The sequence below is a fragment of the Tachypleus tridentatus genome, chromosome 12, assembly GCF_004210375.1.
Source record: "Tachypleus tridentatus isolate NWPU-2018 chromosome 12, ASM421037v1, whole genome shotgun sequence".
NCBI lineage: Eukaryota > Metazoa > Arthropoda > Merostomata > Xiphosura > Limulidae > Tachypleus > Tachypleus tridentatus.
Genome location: NC_134836.1, coordinates 19429500 through 19456955, shown reverse-complemented (window position 1 = coordinate 19456955; position 27456 = coordinate 19429500). Strand labels below are relative to the sequence as shown.

Sequence of the window (27456 nt, the reverse complement as noted above, 5' to 3'; positions counted from 1 at the left end):
CGTTGGTAAAGTGTTGGCGGTGGGTGGTGATGACTAGCTGCCTTCCCGCTAGTCTTACACTGCTAAATTGGGGACGGCTAGCGCAGATAGCCCTCGAGTAGCTTTGCGCGAAATTCCAAAAAAACAAACAACAAAGAAACAAAAACACCGTCAGCCATACAACCGTTATGTGTATTCGTTTATCTACTTTCGTTCTATTAGATACTAAACAATGCAAATTGCGACCGGACACTTGTACAGAAACATCGATTATAAATTATATTTATCGTGTTTCGCATGTACTCAGTGTTGGAACCTATACATACAAAGTTTGTACATTTGTATTGAGTAAAATTAACTTAGTGTTCAGTTAACTATATAAGTGTCGGTTTACGAATATTCTACAGCTTTTTTTCAAGGGTATTGCTTTCTGTTTCTGTGCAATTATGCGCCTTACATTTAGAAATTCATTAAAAACTCAGTAATACTTATAAAGTCAAATCATTCTTTCTTACGTGGGCGTGTCCTAGTAGTTAGTATATCAATCTGTGGATTATAAACTCCAAGGTTCGAGCACATAATATCTGTAGCTTTTGATACATTTTAAAGGTAATACTCAATTCCTCTTTTCGGTTTAATAAAGTAAACAGCAGGTGTTGCTGATTGGTTTTTTTGATCAAAATTAATTCGGTCATGCCAGAATCTGGGGTTTTGAATTGATCATTTAGCCTACACATCGTATGAGGCAACAGGTTTAAAATACTCAAGTCTTCTCATGCAGTTCAACAAGCAGTTCCAAAAATCACCGACCATTTAGAACTTGAAGCGACTAGTACTTTCATGGCGCAACGCTATATTCCATGTATGTTGTTTTTTTCCATCAGCTTTCAGTTAGATGTCGCCTGCGACGTAACTACAGACTCTATACTCCCAAGAGAAACTTCAGAATGAGCTCCCTTCCTCTCTTCCGAATACGTAGGTATCAGGATTAAAATAAGCTAGTTTTGGGATATGGCCGTCTAAAGTTGCATTCATTACCTCTCGGAGACACCAAGCGGCTAGTTAACTGTTTTCTCTTTCACCTTTGCGCGTGCAGCTTCAATCAGCAACTACAACTAAAGTCTTTTCAATCCTTTTATGGATCATTGACCTCCTCTATGAACAATTTGAACTCGAAAAAAATCTCTCTCTACTCTGGCCCGGCATGGTCAGATGGTTAAGGCACCCCACTCGTAATCAAGTGTTGCGGGTTCGAATCCTCGTCACGTCAAACATGCTCGCCCTTTCACCTGTGGGGGCGTTATAATGTTATGATCAATCCCATTATTCGTTGGTAAAAGAATAGCCCAAGAGTTGGCGATGGGTGGTGATGACTAGCTGCTTTCCTAAATTAGGGACGGCTAGCGCAGATAACCCTCGGGTAGCTTTCCGCGAAATTCAAAACAAGCAAACAAACTCTCCACTATTATGGATGTGGGTGTAATGAATGCATCAGAAATACTAATAAACATTAGCAAAACCTAAAAAAGGAGTACATCATTCGATAATTAGTAATTAACAAAGATCCGAACAGAATGTTACAATGTTGGGCTGACCCATTGAACAAAACACATAGATACATTCATAGTGTTGGATCACTTACGCTCTCGTGTCTTCCATCAATTAAGTCCTTCCAAACACACTGGTATTTTTTTCTATTGTGTAACGTATGGTATGATTCACTTCACTTCTGTCAGTTCATAATATAAGCACTTACGTTTTGTAACTTAACGTCATCACGCGCTTGGCAGCATTAGTCCTGATTTGGTTGTGGTGCTGGAGAAATGTTGAGAGAAACTTAATTTTTTGTTAATTGCGTCGAATATGTAGAACCTACTGACTTGCAGCATTCATTTACCTCTTGTTTCGGTGATTACATCTTCAGTGTTAACAAGTAAACTGCTCTTATATGTAGTGTTTCTATTCACAATAAGAGTTTCATCACAATTTGTTTTTCTTATGTTAGGATTAGTTAAAAACTTTAAGTTTACTTCAAAACTAGAATTATCATGGTAATTAGATTTTATGTGAAACATTGTTTGTTTGTTTTGGAATTTCGCACAAAGCTACTCGAGGGCTATCTGTGCTAGCTGTCCCTAATTTAGCAGTGTAAGACTAGAGGGAAGGCAGCTAGTCATCACCACCCACCGCCAACTCTTGGGCTACTCTTTTACCAACGAATAGTGGGATTGACCGTCACATTATAACGCCCCCACGGCTGGGAGGGCAATCATATTTGGCGCGACGCGGGCGCGAACCCGCGACCCTCGCATTAGGAGTCGCACGCTTTACGCGCTAGGCCATGCCAGCCTTATGTGAAACATTTAACTTAATTCTAAGTATTGTGGTGTTTTGAATTGATTCGTCAATTGCAGGCATTTTCTTATTTATAGTCTTCATTGTATATACACACACACACACACACATATACACACACATATATATATATATATACACACGCGCACACACACATATATATACACACACACACACACATTTTAACGTTTATTTTGGCCATTTCTTTAGCTCAAGTTCTCTCTTTTTATTTTGACATTTCACTAGTAGTACGCTATTCGTGGCAGCAGTCATGCATGCTAATTTTAATTCTGGAACAAAGGAATACTTCTTATGATACTTAGCACAACAGTACCGTTAAAAGAATAGCTTAGCAAGTTTCATGTCAAAACTAGCCAATAATGTTTTGAAATTTAAACGCTCAATGATTTAGTATTTTTGAGTTGACCACGTGATAACAAATGTTAAATCGTGAGACCAAAATACATATTGTACGAGTAAAGATTGAGAGTGAATTCGGAGCGCAAGTTCAAAACTAAAACTGATTTCAGTTGTTGAAAATAGGCACCGCTGTCAACTGGGCAAAGCAAACTGAAACCGGATTTTATAATTTTAAATACAAGAATAATTATGAAAATTTATTACAGTAAATAGAACAATCACTTACAGACACACACATATATTTAACTAGTGGGGTGATTTTAGTGTGGCCATATTGATCGCAAAGACATTTGGTTTTGTTTTGTTTTGAAAAGTACAACTTTTTAAAACACATATTACTGTATTAAAAACTTTTACTAAAATACGAAATTACAGGAAACTGTTATTAACAATATGAAATCACTTGGAGCCCTGTGACCTCCACTCTAATAATTAAGGGTTGAATCAAATTTGTTGATTGAAAGTTGTTCGAAGAGCTTTATATATGAAACGCTACGTATGTAGGTTTTCATAAAGCAAAGCCATAGCGGGCTATCTGCTGAGCCCACCAAGGAAAATCGAACCGCTGATTTTAGCATTGTAAATTCACAGACTTACCGCTGTACCAGCGGAGTACTAGATGTTTAATATCATGACTATCGTTACACGTTTCATTAAATAATCTACTCGGTTTACCATCACACTTTGATACTGACCCACAAACTGAAAAAAATCAAAGCAAGCAGCCTTCGTCGAATAGCCAGCCCATGAAGGGTATTTTGGTTGTTACGCCTAATTACTGAAGAAGGATATTTTTAAGGAAAATTAACAAGCATTCAGTTTTCAACAATGATCCGGCATGGCCAGATGGGTTAAGGCGTTCGACTCGTAATCTGAAAGTGAGGGGGCGAAGGGTTCCAATCCCTGTTGCATCAAACATGTTCGCCCTTTCAGCCATGGGGGCGTTATAATGTAACGGTCAATCCCACTATTTGATGGTAAAAGAGTAACCCAAGAGTTGACGGTGATGACTAGCTGCCTCTCCTCTAGTCTTACACAACTAAATTAGGAAGGGCTAGCACAGATTACCCTCGTGTAGCTTTGTGCGAAATTCAAAAACAATATTTTCAACTATGATTTTAAATTGAAAAAAATACACTCAGGTTGACAGTTGGAAAGAACCATTAACCATCTCTCCCCAAGGTAATTGTGACACGTTTCAGTCCCATACGTTTGAACCTAAGAAATTCCATTGTATTATTGGTTTCATTTGCAATGTCGTAAAATTTTTATTAAAGATATCGAATCATAAAATTAAACAAATTGATTTAAAAGAATCGATTCGTTTGTCACCTAAAGCAGTTTCTTTATATCTATATTAAAGTCTCAGCCCAGTTGTTTGGTTTGTTTTGAATTTCGCGCAAAGCTACATAAGGGCTATCTGCGCTAACCGTCACAAATTTAGCAGTGTGAGACAGCTAGTCATCACCAATACCGCCAACTTTTGGGCTACTCTTTTACCAAGGTATAGTGAGAGTGACCGTCATATTATAACGTCTCCACGGCTGAAAGGCGAGCATATTTGGTGTGACGGGGATTCGAACCTGCAACCCTCAAATTACGAGTCGAGTGCCTTAACCAACTGACCATGCCGGGCCCAGCCGAGATGTATTGGGGTTGATAAATAAGAATACCCAAATAGCTGCTTGGACTGTCATCCCTAAACCACTGGATGTCTTGCATGGAAAATAAGTTTCTTTCACGTGATCTAAGAGTCGTGTTCGTATCACGCTTGGCAAAACGGAGCAACTTGTGGGGCAAGGCATGTAAGTGATTAATCTTGATAGAAAACTAGGATAAAAAAATCTACCAAATCTTTCGTTAATATGAAAAAAACTGTGATTACCGCGCGCGAAATCTCTGATTAGTTTGTTTTTAATTTCGCGCAAAGCTACACGAGGACTATTGGTGCTAGCCGTCCCTTATTTAGCAATGTAAGACTAGAGGGTAAACAGCTGGTCATCACTACCCACCGCAAACTCTTGGATTACTCTTTTACCAACGAATAGTGGGATTAATAGTAGCAAAATAACGTCCCCATAGCTAAAAGGACGAACATGTTTGGTATGATGGGGATTCGAACCCACGACTCTTAATGTGCGAATCACAAGCCCTAACTCCCTGGCCATGCCGAGCCTCGAAACCTCAGCTCAGTAGCGCATGACAAGATTGTCATTTGTCACCTTCAACTATAAAGCCACAAATATAAGTGAAATAAGAAAACGATGTTCTTGTTATATGGCTTATATCTCCGAAAGAGAAACCTCTAATCAAAAGGATGTTCTTGTTATATAGCTTATGTCTCCGAAAGAGAAACCTCTAATCAAAAGGATGTTCTTGTTATGTAGCTTATGTCTCCGAAAGAGAGACCTCTAATCAAAACCATGCTCTTGTTATATAACTTATGTCTCCGAAAGAGAGACGTCTAATCAAATACAATTAAGTTAGAAATGTCTTTGCAGAAACATCAACACTGTTAAAAACTACACCTTGAATAACAAATCATAAAATGAAAACTTTGGAAATATTTCAATCAGTCATCTTGAACTCTATTTCTATTTTGAAACATAACATGTAAAATAAATTGTTTAAGGCTTTTTTTTTAATGAATTATTAAAAGCGCGTCAAATTTACTTATTTATGACTTTGTCTTTAGAAATGCTTTGTTTATCTACATGTACTCATTTGTTTTGTTAATGTACATATATTCTATGTGCTTTTATGCATCATTGGGGTCATACATCAAATAAAACTGTGATATGTGTCTTAAGTAGCTTGAATGTTCGTAAACTATGGGTGACCCGACTTTAGTAGATTTAATTTATAAAAACCTTCTTTAACCACATAATGTTTTGACTCTCAGGACCACGTAATTGACAAACATAGTTATTGATAAATGTATAAAAAATGAGCATGATTTTTAGTGGTATGTGCTCAACAGATGGTCTAGTAATCTAGCACGATAGAGTTGTTCTCACAGGAACTTAAGCCTAGTTAGGCTTCAAGAGATGACAAGCAAAACGCAGACAGGCTTAAAAGCCATCTGTCTGTTTTCTTATAGCTGATAGAGAAATAACAAACTAAAACATAACCATATGGCTTACTCGTTAAAATGGTATTTGATAATTAAATTAATGATTTTCCACACGAATAATCTGAAATGAAGAAAGGGTTGTTTTTTTGTTATAATCCTGAAAGGCTCAGTATGAAACTAGAATTAATTGGAAACGTAGCATTTCCATCAAAGTTCCATTTATCTTTTGATAAATTAGCTACATTAAAGCATTGTACCAAGTTATAAGAAAAACAAACACACACACATACACGAATTAACATTTAATTTAAGAACTTCTTACATCAATATCAAAACTGTTATGAAAATTTCGAGCGTTTGCAGATCGGGAAACTTTTAATTCGGCATTTTAAGCCAGATTCGTAGCATTGTTTATTTTGTTACTAATTTTGAAGTTTATTGTTTGCCATTACTTTTTCTACTTTAAATAATATATTGAGGAACATATATTACAACTTATGTTTATCTAAGTTGTGAGGTTCAATCAGGAAGTGTGGATTTACTGTAGACAACTTAACGAGCAAACAAGGCCACGAAGTCAGTGACAGATTGAAGACTTTGAGGGGAAGGTTACAATTCATTTACTGTTCACGGAATGTTGTTGGGAAATCACCATCAAAGGCAGGGGTGATTACGTGGAGCTACTTCAGAATGTTCTGCAGATTTTCTATAGTTATTGATCGTTCTAGTTCTCTAATTGCGATTACGTTACAGATGTTAAACATCCAGGCAGGTCTGTGCCACTCTGCAACTTAGAATTTATTTACTCTCGGAACACAAGTAAGGTGAAGATAATTAGCAACCCCAAATAAATACCCCACATCTGACTAATCTAGGCCAATGATTTTATTTTGTGAAGTAAGCTTATATATTATCTTACATACTTGTATGTATCATATTACGTTGTGAAGGTATATGGGTACATTTGTTTTGTAAATTTATTGCTTAGAATGAAAAACATCAAAACCGTTAACCACGAAGAAAATTCGAATATTGTGGTAATTATGAAACACAAACATTTTCTCTTATCTAATTATAGGCGGAGGTAGTTAAGTTGCTCAACTCTCAATGTGAGAGTCGCGGGTTCGAGTCCCATTTCTACCAAACATGCTCGCCCTTTCAGCCGTGAGGGCGTTATAACGTGGTAATTCGTTGGTAAAAGAGTAGCCCAAGAGCTGGCGGTGGGTTGTGATGACTAGTTGCCTTCCCCCTAGTTTTACACTGTGCTAAATTAGGAACGACTAGCGCAGATAGCCTTCGTGTAGCTTTGCGCGAAATTCTAAAAGAATAAAAAAAATTACAGGTACATTTCTTAACGCCAGTGTTTATGAAAAACAAACCCAACAACATAACGTGATAAACGTATGTGTTTTCTTATAGCAAAGCCACACTGGGCTATCTGTTGTACTAGCGGGGGGCAACTAGACTTAACACCAGCAGAGGGTTCACGTTAGACTATTCGTATGAGTTCTAGCGTAACAGATCATTTGAAACCGAGTTATTCTGAACTCCAATTCATGATTATGTCAAATCCGTAAGAAATTACCTTAGATTAGATGTATTAGGTCTAAAAATGCCATATTATGACGTTTATTTTGCGTTGAACTTTCAGTAACGTAAAGACGGCTACCAACAAATGCATCCAATCGTGTGCTGCTTTACAAAAGAAATTAGAGTATGCTGCCTGTGCAATGCAAATATCAATTACTATATACAAATCGTGTTCTTATTGGATCAGGCAATCTGATAGTTATGAAGCAATTAACTAGTTCTTGCATGCCTTTTAAAAAGTTATATTCCATTGTTCTTTTAGTGTTAGTTTCATTAACAGCACTGGTCAAAATGCTTAATTTATATACTAATAAGTCCATATACTAAGTTAGTAATCTAATTTTTCTGCACTTGTCAAACCTTAGGAGAGGTTTTTGATATTAAGTCCTATAATAAGGATAACGAAAGCGATACCCAACTGATGTATTCACGTATTCTAATAACTATAAGTTTTATCTTATAGAATTAATATTTTTAGTTAGAACTACATTAATTACTGGGTTTATTTTTAGTTATTGCGAAGCTCTCAACCGAAAGTTTATTTTAGACATCACAACAACAGTACATATTGGAAAGGCATCGTGTTGTTACAAACTGCACGGTCTTCGCAACACATCTAATAGTCTTATGATTGATAAAATGTAAGCATGTAATTAGTGGTCAAAAGTACTAGTTAAGAGCAGCCCCACGTGTTTTTATGATATGTCTGAAGGACCCACTTGGGACATTTTCCCAAAAGATTTGTCTATAAAACTCAGATAAGCTCACGTCTGTCTCAAAAAGAAATGATACAAAATAAAATGTTATTAGCTTAAAAAAAAATGTCTTTGGTTTTCAAAAGTTACCGAAATAAACACTTTTTCTTTTATGGGGATAGGGGAGTGACATAAGTGGCATAAATAAAACACATGTATGTGAATGTAAGAAGGGCCGACGAATCCCTTAATGTTTCACACTTCTTAAAGCTATTTTATAAAAACAAGACTTAAATGTGTACGCTAGAGAAACACATGGTTTATGTTCATAATCATTTTTATTACAGAAAGTGACGTTTGTTGAAGAACCAGTGTGGCTTGTCAATTCTCGAGTAGACAATAATCAAGAACCAAGACACGTATTTCGTTGACCTTTTTACTTTTGAAGTGTGTGAATTTTTCTTCCCTTGTTTTGTAATGTTGAGCACCTTGTAAACGTTTCCTTTTCCTGTCACGGTTATCGTATTTGAGTTAATTTAAACAAGACATGATACAGAAATATATAAATTCCAATTAATTCTTCAATTAGTAAGTTAAGTATATAAACAGAAGGATGATTAAATATTTATGGTAAAGGACACAAAATTAACAATTCCTATTGAAAAATCTATATATTTTTTTAGCTTTTCACGTTTCAGGTCCATCGTGTATGTAAAAACGTTATTTTTGCACCGAGTAGAATATGTGGAACATTAATTTTATCTATAAAATGAATATTACATATATTAGGAAAACAATCACTATAGCAAAGCTATAAATTCAAGTTAATTTTTGCTTAGATCTGGATGGATACATGTAGAAGATCTGGAGACGCATTAGGCTTACAGATTAGAAGAGATCGGTAAATTTTACTCTTGTAACGTAACGCATACGGTCAACAATAACGGAAGATAAATGTAACATTGATGTAAAAACTACACTTGCGCTTCTTGTAACATGCTTACATCTGCTCAAGCTATAACATGGTGAACAAACTGTAATAAAATATCATAAAATAGTATATTATATAGTTTCATAGCGTTTGTTTTGATGCTTAAGTAAAAATATACACAATGGGTTATTTGCATTGTGCCCGTCTAGAGTATTGAGACGCGATTTTGAGCATTGTAAACCCTCAGATATATGGACGACTCACCGGGGAAGGGCGGTACACCACACAGAAAAATTAAATAGGAAGTGAGATAGATTTGAAATAAAACAAAAATATTTGACTTACTAATTCGTGCTTTGCAGGTGGTGGTTCACATGTTGCAATTACCTGAAGTAAGAAAACAAAAGTTATACGAACTGAAGTTCTATATAAAAGTGTAAAATGAGAAAAAAAAAATCTTGACATTTTAGAAAGGTAGCGAGCATATTCACCAATTTGAGAGAAAAACCGAGTTATGTTTCATGTTTTCCATCTTTATTCCTAATTGTTATTTAAGCGCAAATATGGCTATTTAATGGAGTCAACCTACGCACCATTAAAGTTTTAAACCGATTATGTATAGAGAAGGCATCATGTTGTTACAATCTACGGTCTTCGCAACACATCTAACAATCATGATTGATAAAATATATGCATCTTTATATATGTACATATACATATACACACACACACACACACACACATATATATATTATAACCATAATTTTTAAGCCAAAACAAAACACATTAAAATTAAACAAAATACACTGTATTTTTTTTAAAAGAAGGTCCTAGAGTACAATTACGACGTGGGACTGTAAAGTGTATCCTAGGTTTTGGAGGTGATTGTGAAAGCAGGACCCACATTGCGTCTGAGAATACGCCGTCTATCAGTCTTAACCTCCAATTCACTAGTCTCACATAAAACGATTTGGAATTAGGAGAGCGAGATGTAGGTCCTCAAGCTCACAACGTCCCACATCAATATCACCTTTCACTGCCTGCAGACAGTTGTGGGAAGGTGACTGCCCTTCCAGGTTAAAATGAGAATAAGAAAAAGATAAAGATATATTTATTTAATTTCGCTAAAATATGTATATATGTATATATACGTACACGCATATATACACACTTAACGGGGATAAACAGCGCCCCCTTAAATTTTTTAATCGATTAAATATCACTGCTATTGACTTAATACCAAACTTCAAAGAACGACAAAAATTATGAAGGGAGAAAATGTACTGTTTTCCCAAGTTATTTCACGTGTTTTACGAAATATAACATTTAATTACGCATTAAAGTGTACCTTGTTATAACAGATAAAATTAGATTTATCTTGTGTAGACTCGTAATCCGAGTGTCGCGAGTTCGAATCCCCGTCACACCAAGCATTCTCGCCCTTTAAATTGTGGGAGCATTCTAATGTGACGGTCAATCCCACTATTCGCTGGTAAAAGAGAAGCCCAAGAGTTAGCAATGGGTGGGGATAACTAGCTGCCTTCCCTATAATCTTACATTGCTAAATTAGGGACGGCTAGCGCAGATAACCTTCGTGTAGTTTTGCGTGAAATTCCAAAAACAACAATAACAACAGTGTCTGAATTTTGTTTGTTTGTTGTTAAGCGCAAAGCTGCACAATGGAATATCGGTGCTGTACCCATCGCGGGTATCGAGCACCAATGTTTAGCGTCATAAGGCCTAAGACTTAAAGCTGAAGCCCTGGGGAACAACTAGGAGCTGATATCATTTTGTTTTGCCAGTTTAATCAAAAGCTTTCTTTGATTTATAACTTTCACGCATACATATATATAAGGGCTGCCTGTATAATAGCCATCCTTAACTTTGAACTCATACACTAGTGGGGAGGTAGGCAGTCAACAGCACCATCTGGGAACTCTTGAACTTTCCATTTCTAACGTCGCAAGAGATATGTGTATGCATACATGTTTGTATTTGTCTTAAAATGTGTAGCTTTGTATTTGATATAAATTAATTAGACGAGTTTTATGGTCTGTTAAATATATAACAGTAACTTGGTTTATTATAAAGAAGATGGATGTCCGTCATATGACTGGTAATAATGATTAATATTTCTCCTAAAAATTATAACTAAATAGGTGTTTTGCGAAATTAAGTATAACCTAGTAATAATATGTAGAATAATTATCTTATTTCTAGTATTTCACGAAAACAACAACTTTTATGCATATTTTGGTCATCCATATAAGTATTGCTTCATTAATATTTTGACTTCTGTATACTTTTAAGTTATGTACACATTTTCTTGCTAAATCCTTATAGATTGATACATGTGAAAGAAACTATTTCTCAACTGTATTATCTTGCAAATTATTAATTGTGGTGGTAAATGCACATAATTTTATTATGAATTTCGGGGTCTGCTCTTTAGACTCTCTCTCCCAGTTTTCACTTTGTTAACCTGCTGATCTGTAGTGGCGCACTTTAATATGATTGTTTTCAAAATTGAAATGTGCTGCGGGTAAAGCATGCGGGTTATTATAGACTTGTAGCTGAGGGTTCAGAATGGAGAAAATTTGGTGATATTGAGTCAATATGTCTCCTTGGCAACACAGCAAACGTAATGGGAAATTCCAGGCAATAATTATGATTTCTGTGCACCAGTAATATCTAGCGCAGGGAGCAGGTATACCTGATTCGATTTTATTACTCATCATGATCTCTACCAACCTACCCTCATATCTGATTATGCGCTCAGAGTATCTTATTATCCGTTTTATATATGACTAGATTTTTTTTTTTAAGTACAAACTTGCTTGTTATAGCAGAAAGCGCTGTCGTTTAGTATAAGTTGTATGTCGATCAGTACAGTAACGACTAAGATAACGTGATAGATGAACGGCTTTTCGTCTTTATATGGTAAATCTTCCCATTGGGAAACAATGTTCTGATACTGTAATGCTATTTGTTTTCGTTAAAGTGATATGCATATTATGATTCACGTGCCCATGTTTAATATTATTTCAGTTCACCAAGACACATGGTGTATCCATTCTTTTTGCGTCTCGGTACAAATAAACTGAAATAAGTTTATTAACGAATTTTAATCATTGGTAGTTTATTGTTTTTTCAGAATACAATTCTTAGATTTATAAACTGCAATGTCTTTAAACACATAGTTTATATTGGGGAAGGAACAGGGAACAATAATCCAGATTTTATCCGACCATAAAACTCGTTTAATTAACCTAAATCAACTACAAATCTACATATCTTTAGACAAATACAGACATGTACACATACACATTTTTCTTGTGACGTATTATAACTACTTCAAAACCATATTTAATTCAAATATTTTGTACCACTACAGTCTGACACCCAGTGCCATGACATTTACTGGTAGAAACACACGTGATAACTGCTTGCAAGTTTTATACTATATACAGTGACAACAAATCAATTAACATAAACTTACTCATTATGCATACATAAATATTTTATCATAAACTATCTCAACCGTTCATTTCAAACCCTGTTCCTATTGTGAGAAAAACACGTAGGTTCAGTAAGTCTTGATACAAAATAATCTCACAAGTTCTAGTACTTTCTTCTTTGTCATTTGCATAAAGCAATTTTTGTTCAAATCATTATCGTCCTAAAATAGCAGACTGTCCTGTCAACCATTTATTTATGGATGAGCGAGTAAATAATATATATGTGCTTACTATTTTCATGTTGATATTATTACATATTGATATTATTATTAACAACTCTATTTCATTATACAATTCGTATTAGCCTCATTTTTCTGATCAAGTGTTCTATAACAATTGTTAATTAAAATCCTTCTACCCTTGAAACCTCTGATTTTGATCTATAGAGACTAAACTTCTAACCATTTTAAGGTTTTCAATTCAACAGATTGCCTGCATACGTTACATAAAGATTTACCTCAACCTTTATTTAAACAATTATAACACTATTCAATTGTATAAAACTTGGAGTTTTAAAACAATTCATATTGTCAAGATCCTTCAAACCTAACCAAATTTCAGTAAGTTTCATGTGGATCATTATATCTTTGTCATTCATTTCGAATAAAACCCTAAACTTGTGCTTAATACCTTAGTTAATATTAGAATAATAGCAACTAAGTTTATTATTGAATGTATTATGTTTATATTTAAACCTGACGGTTATCCTTAGGACTGTTACTTAAATTATGCTCAAATTTTTCCAATATTTTTATTACCTAATCTACATTAACCAACTTGCTTCCATAATCCGTGATGACGAGAAAACCCACTTGTAGAGAAAATTATATGTTTAAAAACGGCTGGTATGGGTAGAGAAAGCACTAGTAGAAGAGCGAACAACTCAAGCCCAAAATAAACCTTTATACCTATATTAATCAATATATCCAACATCTAAGCACGCTCTCTATATTCCTACATTCAAGTACACAACTACCTTCAAACTGTGGTCAGCTACCGGTCAGTAACCCTTTCTTTTTTTGTGAACCTGACGATGACCGAAGAAGATCGAAGCGTTGTTCGTGCCTCTACTAGTGCTTTCTCTACCTATACCAGCCGTTTTTAAATATACAACTTGCTTCCATAATTCTTCAAGTTTCCTCACCAGTATGCACGTTTAGTTTAAATTATGACACTGCATCCTCAGTGAATATGTTCAACTCTTCTCTCAAAATCCTTCCACATAGCCTACTTAAGTGGAGTTCAGTTCTAGCATGAGATTCACTCTTACCTGGAAAAGCATTCCACGGGTAGACCCAGCCCATCTAGTTCTCTGAACACATCGCTGGTAATATTTCATTTGAATCATGAATACTTAAAGTAATTCATTCCCTAAAAAATCATATGCCTCTTTCTACTACCAAATATCTGATGGAATTTATACTTTGTAAACAGCTCTTCTAATTACAAATTACAACATCATTCGCACCTATATACACCATAGAAAGAACGCCTAAGAAATTATTTCTAGTCCTAGTCTTTCTATTCTCACTAATCCCACTCCTGACAAAATCACTGATATTTTGAGGCGTGGCATGGCCGAGCGCGTAAGGCGTGCGACTCGTAATCCGAGGGTCGCGGGTTCGCGCCCGCGTCGCGCTTAACATGCTCGCCCTCCCAGCCGTGGGGGTGTATAATGTTACGGTCAATCCAACTATTCGTTGGTAAAAGAGTAGCCCAAGAGTTGGCGGTGGGTGGTGATGACTAGCTGCCTTCCCTCTAGTCTTACACTACTAAATTAGAGACGGCTAGCACAGATAGCCCTCGAGTAGCTTTGTGCGAAATTCCAAAACAAACAAACAAACTATTCTCATTGTTGCAAATAACTTTATGTGTGTACTAAATGAGATAATCTCCCAGGACCTTCACTTCGTAACATGTACACCTCTTGATCACTTCGTTCCGCATTACAAGCAATTAAATTTTCAAATCTGTTAAAGACTGGTACACGAATGCTAACTGGATCCGCCTTTACAACATTAACCTTTTACTACTTAGCACTCTCATTGTCAGCCTGCTCCAAGGCAACCTGCACTCTAATGCTTTCCATATGTCGTCTTGTTTCTTTGATTATTGTTACTTATCTGATAATTTCTACTTTTAAACGTGCAATTATCTAAACTTGTCTCTAACTTACCCTCAAGTGAGTTAGCCTTATAAGTGTAGTGCTTCTTCCTGAACCTCCTAAGTAACAAACAAAACAATTATTCTCAAATACAACCCAATTCTAAAACTTATCGCACTCTGCAAATTCCACTCCTTCTGTTCCTGAAATGTGTCTAACCATGCTGACATTATATTACTAATCACTAGTCTTTATCCTATATTATCAACCTACTCTTAGTAACTGTACATTTAAATGAAATTAAGTTACTTCACAATTCGTGTATAAATCTAACGGTAGAATCCACTATTGACTAATATTTATGCTATTAATTACTAATGTTATTACTGTTTACAGTTATATGTAACTACTGCTAATTTGAATAACGCGCTAATGTATTAAACTATTAGTAGCTAATTATTGTACCAACTAACAACAATTAAACACAATAATTTCATCTCTTAAGATAATTTTTATATCTAGCTAACATTAACGCTAATGATAGGTTTTTAATGATTCCAATGTAATATATTTAGTATATTATTAACTATTATTATTAGTAATATTATTACTACCTAAATATAGTGAGTTAGGCTTAACGATTCTGTATTAAGCCTAATGCTGTTAACTTAGGCTTAGCTATAGCTAACACGCTTTCGTACAAGTTATTTATATCCTGAAGATTAAGTTCTATAAAAAAAAGTATTATTATCATTTTCTATCTTAAGAATGGGTGGGTTATGTACTTCTTTGGTGGCCCGATGCAAGTATGTCATTTGCCTATCTTCATCGGAAATAGCCCAGTATTAAGGTTTTAGAATCAAGTTGCGTAAGAAAATAATATTGTATTTATTCCTTTATTACAGAATAAATTGTTCTTTTGTCTTGTTCAAATCGTCTGTATTTTATTCGAGGATTGTTTGAGAGAAAGTAAGTAACAAAAGAGTTATTGTAACGTATAATTACAATAACAAGACAAAGAAATGCCTGTATAATATCAAGCATCTATATTCTCTTTGGGCCTTCTGGAATATAAAAGGTAGAAGGGATAAAAGCTTGCCTAAAAGACGAACCCTTACAACAAATAAAAGACATAGCCATTAAACCATTTTCTTCTTTTCGATATAAGTATGCTTAATGTAATCAGTTAAAGACACGAATAAGTCTTGTTTATGAACTCACTGTGCCCATAATAGTTCTTCATAGTTAATATCTAGCGTATATACAAAATAATACAAAAAGAGGAAAATGTTTGTTTTGAATTTCGCACAAAGCTACTCGAGGGCTATCTGTGCTAGCCGTTCCTAATTTAGCAGTGTAAGATTAGAGAGAAGACAGCTAGTTATTCCCATCCATCGCTAAACTCTTGGGCTACTCTTTACCAACGCATAGTGGGATTGACCGCACATTATAACGCCCCCACGGCTGAAAGGGCGAGCATGTTTGGCGCGACAGGGATGCGAACCCGCAACCCTCAGATTACGAGTCGCACGCCGGGCCAGAGGCAAATGAAATCATTAATATCACATAGCAATGTGCCCTCATTTTCAGTGAGAAAAAAATTAAACTGTCTTCTTTAAAACTGTCATGCATATATTCATAAGATATTCACTTTAAGAACGTGTGGAATAAAAAAAGTGTATTAAAACGAAAACTAAAATAAAATGCAGAAAGTAAAAAAAATCGACTGTAGCTCAAATTCATGAAGTGAAAGATGAAGATATACAGAAATATTAACGTGTGATGTGATGTAACAACGAAAATGTAGAGTATACACAGGATTTTATGATATAACAGAGAACGTGAAAAATATATAAAAGTATAAATGTGCGATGTGATGTAACAGAGAAAATTTAAAATATATAGGACTATTAATCTGTATGTGCTTTCTTATAGCAAATCCACATCGGGATATCTGGTGAGTCCTCCGAGAGGAATCGAGCTCCTGATTTTAGCGTTGTAAGTCCGTAGACTTACAGCTCTACCATAGCGGTACATTAATGTGTGATGAGATGTAACACAGAAAATATAAAATATTTAAAACTATTTATAAGCCCGTAGTGGCACAGAGGTATGTATGTCTTCGGACTCACATCGCTCGAAACCGGGTTTCGATGCTCATGGTGGGAAGAGCACAGATGTGTAGCTTTGTGCTCAATTCGGAAAAAAAAAAGTGTGATTCAACAGGAAAACATGCACTACTACCTTTGAGTGTGAAAATATGTACTGCTTAATCATAATTTGTGGATAATTGGAAAAGGTGGAAAACGTGAAACGTGACAAATAATCTACTCTATGACCACATGTACTTTAAAAAAAAACACACTAATAACTAACTTATTACCTTAGACAGTCTCAAAGAGCGAAGACGTGTTATGAATTATTGTTAACAGTTTAAATTATCTGTGACAAAGTCTTTGCTTACATGAAGGGTCTTGTGGAAGAGTAATGTTTAACCACCAGTAGTGGGGCTAGATTTTAATCCGGAACGACTTTTCTACAAACACACCCTGTGTGGCCTGACGGTATGCTTATCTCCTTTGGCGTTTTTGTTTCTTGCTTTTTCCATCCCTAATCATCACACAGCTAAAGGATCAGAGGTTATTTTAAAAGAACACACGCAAGTGAGCGTATAACATATTGGTGGCGTTTTGCTGTTTTCACCAAAAGATATTGACATAGTTTTTGACATAATGACTTTAGACATCTACAGCACGGCCCAGCAGGGTCAGGTGGGTTAAGGCGATCGACTCGTAATCTGAGGGTGGCGGATTTGAATCCACGTCGCACAAAACATGCTCGTAAATGAGAAACAAAAGATAACTAGTAACATTCACGTTAGTCCACAATGATTGAGAAACTTAGTTATTAGGGTTAGCAAACACTGGGCAGTCTTGAATAACGTCGTACTGGAAAATTTAGAAAACGTGAACATTTTCTAAGAAAAAAAGATTCAGTTTATAGCAAGTGCTGCGGGAGAAAAGTGTTCGAATTGTGCTGATACAAACTGTGTGGTACCGTTTATTGCTTGTTTGTTTTGAATTTCGCACAAAGCTACTCGAGGGCTATCGGTGCTAGCCGTCCCTAATTTTGCAGTGTAAGACTAGAGGGAAGGCAGCTAGTCATCACCACCCACCGCCAACTCTTGGGCTACTCTTTTACCAACGAATAGTGGGATTGACCGTAACGTTATACGCCCCCACGGCTGGGAGGGCGAGCATGTTTGGCGCGACTCGGGCGCGAACCCGCGACCCTCGGATTACGAAGCGCACGCCTTAACGCGCTAGGCCATGCCAGGCCCCCCGTTTATTGCAAATAACAATATTTCTTTTTAAATTCTAATTGCTCTTTCTTAAAAGCTATATTTATAAATTACCTCAACAAAGATATAATCAAATCTTCAGGTTCAGTCATAGTGAAAGCCGGGTTCTTGTTACAAGGAAAATACTTAAAATTCTATCTGTGACAAACAAAGGAATGTTATACGTATCATATTTATGTCTATAATTGTGTGAATCTAGAATACCGAAAGTGGGAAAGTGGGGGCGTTATAATGTTAGGTCAATCCCACTATTCGTTGGTAAAGAGAGTAACCCAAGAGTTGGTGGTGGGTGGTGATGACTAGCTGCCTTCCCTCTAGTCTAAATTGGGGACGGCTAGTGCAGATAGCCCTCGAGTAGCTTTGCGCGAAATTCTAAAAAAACAACAAGAACACAAAGACATCTACGAAACATTCTAAGCAACGAGAAAATGTTGTTAACATGCTTCGGTTTTAACGTGGAGAAAAAATAAACAAAGTTAAAAAGTAATTTCTTCAAATTATTGATGAGTTGGAAATTGTATAGTACAAAAGAAATGAAGAAAGACTGTTAGCGTCACGACAGAAACTGTACAAAAGTTATTTAGGAACGAATATTGAATAGTACGGGTCAATTGTGTGGATATAGCTATAATGTCGCACTAAAACGCCTTCAGAACAATAGTAAAATAATAGTATAGTAACGTGAACAATAAAAACTGTTATTAATATATAACTATGCTTTTTATGACATGTGACAAGTATTAATTTGTTTTACATATGAGTGCAAAGCCTTACAAGGGCTGTCTGCGATAACCATCTTAATTTTGAACAGACAGACACAACCAGGAGGAAGGAATGCAGCTAGCCAGCCAACGAAAAACTACCGCCAACTCTTTGGTTACTCTTGCCTGGTGGAATAATGAGTTTTAACAGTTACTTTCAGAACGTATCAAAGGTCAAAAAGTGCCGAGTTCAACTTTTTTGATTCGTTAAATTTACAACTACTAAAGTCTTGCAGAATTGAAGTGATAAAGCAACGAGCTCAAGATAAGACTACGATGTACGTATTAATTTATTAGAGATTAGTGTTCTTCAGTCCACACCACTGATACATGTACGTACTGGCAGCAGGGGCGTAGATTTTTTACACCCGATGGGGGATATGATTTTTGCAACCACTTATGTGGACTGTTCAATTTGCAAATTGGTAATCTCTGATTACGTGAACCTGAAAGCTGTAAACATGCAATCACAGAGTAATGTTGTTGCCACGATACTTGGATGTATACTTAGGCCTACTGACTGATACTTACGAAGTTACGAACTATAACTTAGATAAAAAAGCTTAGAAGCACGCCTATATTATAGATGTACATTTCGGCTAGTGAAAAAGCCTACATCTAGGCCTAATTATGCAATTCGATTGGTAAGAACAAGAGAATCACAAGAACAAGCACACAATTTGTAGGCCTGTGATGCAATAAAACAATTCAACAGACCAAACTGTAGGGGGATGATTGTATGCACCATACCCCCCACCTAAAATGAAGGGGGGATGTATACCTTCCCCCCAGGATCTACGCCCCTGACTGGCAGTATTTGAGGATGTTTAAAAAATGTTATTAAAAATTAAGATAATTTAGATAATTCACTTTTACGTTAATTATGGAATCTCTCCAGTGACTCTGTTAAAATAAGGGGTTCGATCCCTGTAATAAACTAGAGCACAGCTAGTACATTGTGATGCTTTGCGATTACACAAACAAACTTTTATAAGAGAAATAAGAATCAATTATCGTGTTTGCATTAATCTCGCAAAATGTGTGCTAAGTCAATTTGCTTCTGAGACACATGATATAAAACACGTTCTTGAGGCAGTTGTGGTTGACCTTCCTGTGACAGCCGACTTTAAGTTATTCACCCTGAGCGCAATGAAAGGTGAGCGACAGTATGTAAAATGATAATGACAGGTCAACAACTAATAATCCATAACGCAAAAACAAAACACTTGAAGACTATAAACCCCACCCAGATATAGACGGAGAGACAGAAAATGGCTGGTTTTCTAGCCACACCCTTAGCTCTTGATAGAAGCGTATATGGTACCTTCTCTTTTTATTCCTATACTGCAAGCAGTTCACACAGCATTCACGTTCCAGTAATCCCGCAAGCCTAGATTTTAACAAATGTTATAGCTTACACTACTGTTGATATTATTAAATTACGCGAGCCAAACGCTAACAGCTGTAGCAAGCAGTTCTACTCTTTTTGAATCACTGAAATTCAGCAAATATTATGCACATTGCGTGTACGCACACACGATATTACTGAATTTACGTACACGTGAGTGAAACTAACTAAAACTTTCCTTTCCTTGGAGAAAAATCATATCGTTTAACAAAACCTTTATCACGAATAGTATTTAGAATAGCAGTAACAAATTTATTAGATAAAAAAAAGAGTTTATTCGACACCTTCAAATACGATTTCTTTGCAGTGTCAAAATGGTTTTAATTTCTTTTCAATCAAAAATGCTCCCTCCCCGAAATGGCTCAGCGGTATGTCTGCAGACTTACAACGCTAGAAATCAGGTTTTAATACCCCTCGTGGGTAGAGAGGTAGCCCATCTTGTAACTTTTGCTTAATTTCAAACAAGCAAACAATCAATTAAAAACACCCAGTATCTATAAAGGTTGAAAAATAAATAATAATTAATATGAAAAACATGATATCGCAGTGCTACAATAGAATTAGCCACGGAATAATATTAACAATAGTAACGCACACAAAGATGATTTAGTTGGCCTAGGGTAAGTGATATAACAGGATACCCATACGATCCGGCATTGTGAAGATTTGATCTCGTGTCCAGTCGCTGATTTGGGGGGAAAATGATATTTGTCATCAGTAGCGGATTTAAGGTTGTGTGGGCCCTACATCCCATGTAATTTTACATAGAATAAAATTATCAATAGACCTCCATTAAGACCCTAGGCACTGGGACTGAGCTCCTCTAACCCCTACCTAAATACGAAACTGTTTGTAATGTTTATATATCTGCTGTGTTATTTGTCTTCAATATAAGTTTTCAAAAGGCTCAAATTTTGATATTTGAGTAACCCTGTGCTCTTACTAATTCCTTTAGGAGCCTAACTCTGGCTGTAGGGTCAAGAAAAGACAATGGTCCGAAAGTTTACCTCACATAACAGTAACACAAAAGCATCACATTCGTTCACTGCATGCTTTTCTGACTCCAACGTTTCCAAAACAACGTGTTTCAAAGATCAAGATAACGCCTGCGATATCTAATCCTCGTCAATTTATAAATTTACTCCCCTGCTATCGACGCCAAGCCTCCATTGTGCAAGTTTCGCAGACGATTACGCGTTCTTGTCGCCTCAGTGCGTCTTCTTTGTAAGAGAAAAAGCTCTTCGACTTCAATACTGTCAGGGGTATAAAGTTGGGAAGGTAGATTTAGTCTTCAACCTTTATAGCTACTGGGTGTTTTTAATTGATTGTTTGCTTGTTTGAAATTAAGCGCAAAGTTACAAGATGGGCTACCTCTCTACCCACGAGGGATATTAAAACCCGATTTCTAGCGTTGTAAGTCTGCAGACATACCGCTGAGCCACTTCGGGGAGGGAGCATTTTTGATTGAAAAGAAATTAAAACCATTTCGACACTGCAAAGAAATCGTTTGACCTCTGCCTGTTAGATGTCAATGAAGAATTCTTTTCCGTCGTTTCGATCTCCGTTAGCGTTTTTTTTATTCATGCTGGGTGTGTGAGTAACATCAGGAAGAGCTAAAAATTATATTGCAAAAAAGTCTTATGTATAGTATGCCTTCTATAATTATCCATCAGTTAAAACCACGTGACTTAAATATTGGTCAATCGGTTTAAACTAGTGAGTTCTGTATGGTTTCTATTCATTAATATGTCATGAGTTCTCTAGAAATTAGATCACTGCTTTCTAAAACAAATTAGATAATAGTCAGTTTGCTAGGACCCATTAACATTTCATGATTTATTTAGAAACAGATTAGAACTGAGTGGTTTAGATCCATCACTATAAAGCTTTCTATAGAAACCAGATTGTGGTCAAATAGCTTGGACCCATTAATATTGCATGGTTTATCTAAAAACACATTAGAACTAAATGGTTTGAACCCATCACTATACGTAATTTTTATTGAAACCAGATAATGGTAAAATGGCTTGGACCCAATAATATACCATGACTGCTCAAGAACAAATATCGTGTTTAAATGTTCAATCCTATTACGGTTCCTCCGAAAACAAACGCGGATTTATTTGTAACAAACATCGGACAAACGTTTCATTAAAAAATCTGAAAGTCTAGTAATTTTAAGAACAAGTTTAACCCTAAGTGTGTGATTTAACAGATGGTATGGCAAATAATTTATGATTATCTCTCGGCGTCTGATTTAGTGGATAGCAAGGAAAAGTACTTTAGAATTATCCCTAAGTATCTGATCTGGCAGATTGTATGGCAAAGTAATTTAGGATTATTCTTAAGTATGTGACCTAGCAGACAGAATGACAACGATTTAGAATTATTCCACTGTCCGATTTAAAAGATAGATGGAAAAGTGCTTTAGAGAGATCTTTAGCTCCCTATATAGCACATTGTTCTTTCTAAAGAAGAAATTTATAACAGATAAGCAAAGTTTCACACGTTAAGAGTAGATTTAAACACAACAAATAAAAGATGCATTTAAATAACGATGTGAGAAACTTTTTAACAACTCTGTGTAAAAAATAAATTCTTTAAACAGTGATGTCATAAAACTGTTTCCAGACACAAATACACTAAATATTTCGTTAAAAATTTCCAGAAACCGTGCTGGATGAAATGGCGTACTCTCAAGTAAACAACTTAACAGATAATATTTATATGCAAAAACGGCTCGTTTGGGTTGAGAAAATATTTTACATATAATCGCTCTTCTATGTAAAATATTTTCTCAACCCAAACGAGCCGTTTTTGCATATAAATTTCTCAACAAGTGGGTTTCTCGACATCACTGATTATTATTTCATCACGGCGATTGTACGAGAAGTGTAAGTTTTTGTGTTTTTCTCAGTGTATTTGTACTTACCTGTTACCATTATGTCTGAACTAGCATACCGTACACCACTATTAACAGTACATGCTCACACGATCGTTAAGAAACTAAGAAATTTAAACCAACGAATTATTAATAGAAGAAATGACATTTATTTTATTCAACAATGTAGAAAAGAACAACTAACCCCTAATTTTGTAAAGGTAAAACTTTCAAAAAATTTCGATACATACACAAACATTATCCAAAATTTACAGAAAAAACTACTTAAAGCCATGTTGAACACAAAATACAAAGAACTACATGACTTACAAAAACAAAAAAATGAACCTAGACCATCAACTGGCATGCTGCATTAAACCAGAGATTTACGGACTTATACAACGAAACATAAATCAAATCAATACTAAGAACGACAGAGACAAAAAGATCTGCCACAACAAAAAACTAGAAAAACTAAGATGCAAACAACAGAAAAGACACCAAAACGACAAACCGTTGACTAACCTCATAATTCACAGATCCGACCGTCAATTAAACATAGACGAGAAACAACTACTTAACAAAGGACTCAACTTCGCAATAGCACCTAGGTACATTCCAACCATAGAAATCAAAACATGTTTAGAAGACCTAGCCAGGAGACTTGTGATACTTTCTACAGAGAAGAAAAACAAGGAAACAACCAAACACAACCAACAGAAAGAAGACAACTTAGATAATTTTATTGACATCCAACAGCCAAACTTCCCAGGTAAAATTACAAATTTATATTTTCCAGAAACACCTAAAACAACATCTTAAACGATTTTTCAAAGAATTTTCTCACAAAACCATCAACATAATTTCACAAAACAGAAAACTAAAAACAACCTTACAAAAGAGACATTAATTCCATTAAAACCTAAAACAAGACAAAACATAAAATTCTAAAAGCAGATAAAGGTAACGCTATAGTCATAATGAACACGAATGAATACATCCAAAAAATGAATAACATCCTATCAGACACGAACAAATTTAAACGAATACACACAAATCCAACAAAGACACACGAGACGCAACTGAACAAATTGCTACTACAAATGAAAAAAGCCAACACAATTTCACAAACACTTTATTCCTACCTACGTAAAACCGACTCACGCACACCGCAAATATACGGCATCCCCAAACCTCATAAACCAGATTGTCCATTACGACCAATAATGTCCACATATGAATCGTTTAATTACAATCTTGGTAAATACATAGCATGGGCATTCTCCAAATATGTAACATCAGCCAGCTCATTCATCAAAGACTCTTTTAATTTCAAGTCTAATCTAAATCAACTTAATCATAAAGCCTTAATGGCCAGTTTCGATGTTATATCCCTCTTTACAGAAGTTCCAACCACTGAAGCCTGCAAGATAGCCTTAGAACTCTATATCCGAGACCCTAACCCAACTATAGAAATTCCCAGTAACCAGTTAGCAACCCTCATAGAACTCACCACGATAAAGACAAACTTCATGTTCAACAACCAAAACTATATACAAACAAATGGCCTAAGCATGGGCAACCCAGTATCACCAGTTCTAGCCAATATTTTTATGGCACAAGTTGAAACACAAGCAATTAACACAGCATTACATCCACCACTATACTGGTACAGATATGTAGATGACACGATTGCGGGATTCAAATCTACAGAACACATACTTAATTTTTTCAATCACATTAACTCTATACATCCCAACATTAACTTCACATGTGAACAGGAAGAAAGCAATCAAATATCATTTCTTAACCTCAAAATTACAAGAACTGACACACAATTCAAAACAGAAATCCACCGAAAAATCACCCATACTGGACTATACATTCCTTGGGACTCAGCACATGAAACAAAACAAAAACTCAACATACTAAGAAACCAAATAAACACAGCCATAAAACTATGCTCACCAGATAAAATTAACGATGAATTAGACAAAATAAAACAATAATTCATCAACATCAATAAGTTTCCTCCACAAACCGTAGAAAACATTATACGCACACACCTAAACAGAAAGCAAAATCAACCAACTAAAGTAAATACAGCTCACGAATCAAAACCACGAAACCATATACTGCTGTATACCATATATTCCTGACATCAGCAAACAAATAACCAACATTTGGCAAAATTAGTAACAAAATATGACATTCCAGTTAATACCAAATTTATTCAAAAACCCGGCACAAAACTGAGGTCTATACTATGTAAAAACTACACTGACAAACACCACACCAACATTATTTATAAAATACAATGTGATAACTGCCACGACTTCTATATTGGATAAACAAGTAGAAAAATGGAAACCAGATTCAAAGAACATAAAAAGTTACCTTCACACGTTTTCGAACACTGCAAGTCAAATAAACACAACATAACCATGGAAAACACTCAAATACTAAATAAAGAAACAAACATAAACAAACGCAAAATTAAAGAAGCCTTATTTATACAACAACTTAAACCCAAAATAAACCAATATAAAGGAACGCCTTTATACCTATATTAATATAATAAAATAAATAAAATTATATATTCAAACATCTAATACCGCCCTCTACATTTCGACACACAGTTACACAACCCCTTTCAAACATGTGGTCAGCTTCCGGTCAGTTACCTCTTTCTTTGTGAACCTGACGATGACCCGCCCACATCGACGACCACTCAAGAATGGTTCAAACCAAGCACCCAGATATCGTAAACAACCAACGGAAATCTTCCAACAGGAAAATACCAAAATACCGCCGATTCCAGACCGTATTAGAAGAAACACGAAGACGGATTCAGACAACCCGACTCAGAAGAAGACAACACCCATTGTTGGCAACACGCCAAGTTGCAGTAGTTCAAGAAAGAAAAAGGACAGTTCCTGCCAGACTTCAATCCCAGTTCCACAGAACTCAACAACCAGCCAGACTCAAACCATTACGAAGATAACCATCGACGCGACAGCACAAACTGAAAAACAATCTACCTCCACGCAGAAAACTCAAACCAAAATCTCGAGAAGAAACAAAGCATCACAGACCAGCGAAGAACAACTCACCGAAGAACAGCCAGTAGTTCCACCACCAAGGCCACGTTTCTCAGTTGCACCAATGGGCTTCAAGTGTGGAAACAAGTTCATGATGAAGTTGCCACCCGATCTACAAGACTGCAGCTAACAGTTTTCATGTACACCATCAACGTAGTTCACCAGTTTTTTTTGTTTGTTTTTTATTAATTTTGTGTTGTTGTTTTTTTTTTTTTTTTCTTTCCCAGCTACTTCCGGGCACGGTCTGGGTAGACTATTCGGCGCCCAGGCCGTGAAAGTGGGTTTTCTCGGGGTACTCCCGTTTCCCCCCACAGCAAAATCTCTGGCATCGGACCTGTAGGTCCCAGCCTCATTCTGAAAAGGGCCGTTTACCCAGTCAAGGGTATCTAATCAATTACAGTAAATTTTAAAAAACCAATTCGCCAGCCGCTAGGGTTCTCCATCCTCGAGCCAAAGTCTGGCTCACTTCACTTTCGCTGCTTTCGTCCAGTTCTCCCGTCCTTCCTCTCACTCACAAATATTTTTGAAATGTTAAAAATAAAGTAAAAACTCCATGGATATTTTAAAACATTTCTCACGTAAGGGGACGAAGAGGAACTATAAAGTTCCTGAACACCCCAGTTGGAGAGAGAACTCTTCTGATTTCTCTCTCTCTAAACTGAACCCCTGCCACGTTAGTTTAGTTTAGTTTTGACGATGACCGAAGCAGGTCGAAACGTTGTTCGCTCTTCTATGTAAAATATTTGTTCGCTCTTCTATGTAAAATATTTTCTCAACCCAAACGAGCCGTTTTTGCATATAAATTTCTCAACAAGTGGGTTTCTCGACATCACTGATTAACAGATAATAATCACATAGGCTTACGTTATTTGCTCATGCATTGCATATATATGTAAGTACGGATACGTGTCTAAGTATCACACACACACATGTATACACTGCTGGCCAAAATCTTCAGGCCGATGAACATAAAGAAAAATGTGTATTTTGTGTTATTAGACTCAACCACTTATTTGAGAAGAGCTTCGAAAGATGAAAATAAGAAAAGGGAAATAAAAATAAAAAACTTTTTTAGCATTTAATAAGGAAAATTCGAACACTATGAAATTAGCCTAAATACTAGCTGGTCAAATGTTTAAGACCATACTAAAACGAAGCGTTAATCGATAAACACGTAACGAAATTTAGTCATTTGTGACATCTCCTGTGCAACATTGGGTAAAAACATGGCAAAGGCTAAAAGGTTGACAGAGTTTGAACATGGCAGAATTGTCGAGCT

The 27456-nt window shown here is 35.8% G+C and overlaps 1 protein-coding gene across 18 annotated transcripts in view; it reads right to left on the bottom strand.

Annotated features, from left to right (window-relative positions):
* LOC143235073 (tensin-3-like) overlaps nucleotides 1–27456 on the bottom strand; it is a 172922-nt gene that overhangs the window by 90533 nt on the left and 54933 nt on the right. For 15 of the 18 annotated variants that reach the window (XM_076472849.1, XM_076472851.1, XM_076472848.1 and 12 more), the window contains one exon: nucleotides 9389–9430. The exons of 1 other annotated variant lie outside the window; for it this stretch is intronic. In XM_076472849.1, coding sequence (XP_076328964.1) covers nucleotides 9389–9430 — 42 coding nt within the window. Of the gene's footprint in view, nucleotides 1–9388; nucleotides 9431–26189; nucleotides 26348–27456 lie in introns of those variants that run through there. 2 more of the 18 variants (XM_076472855.1, XM_076472857.1) reach the window with 2 other exon arrangements.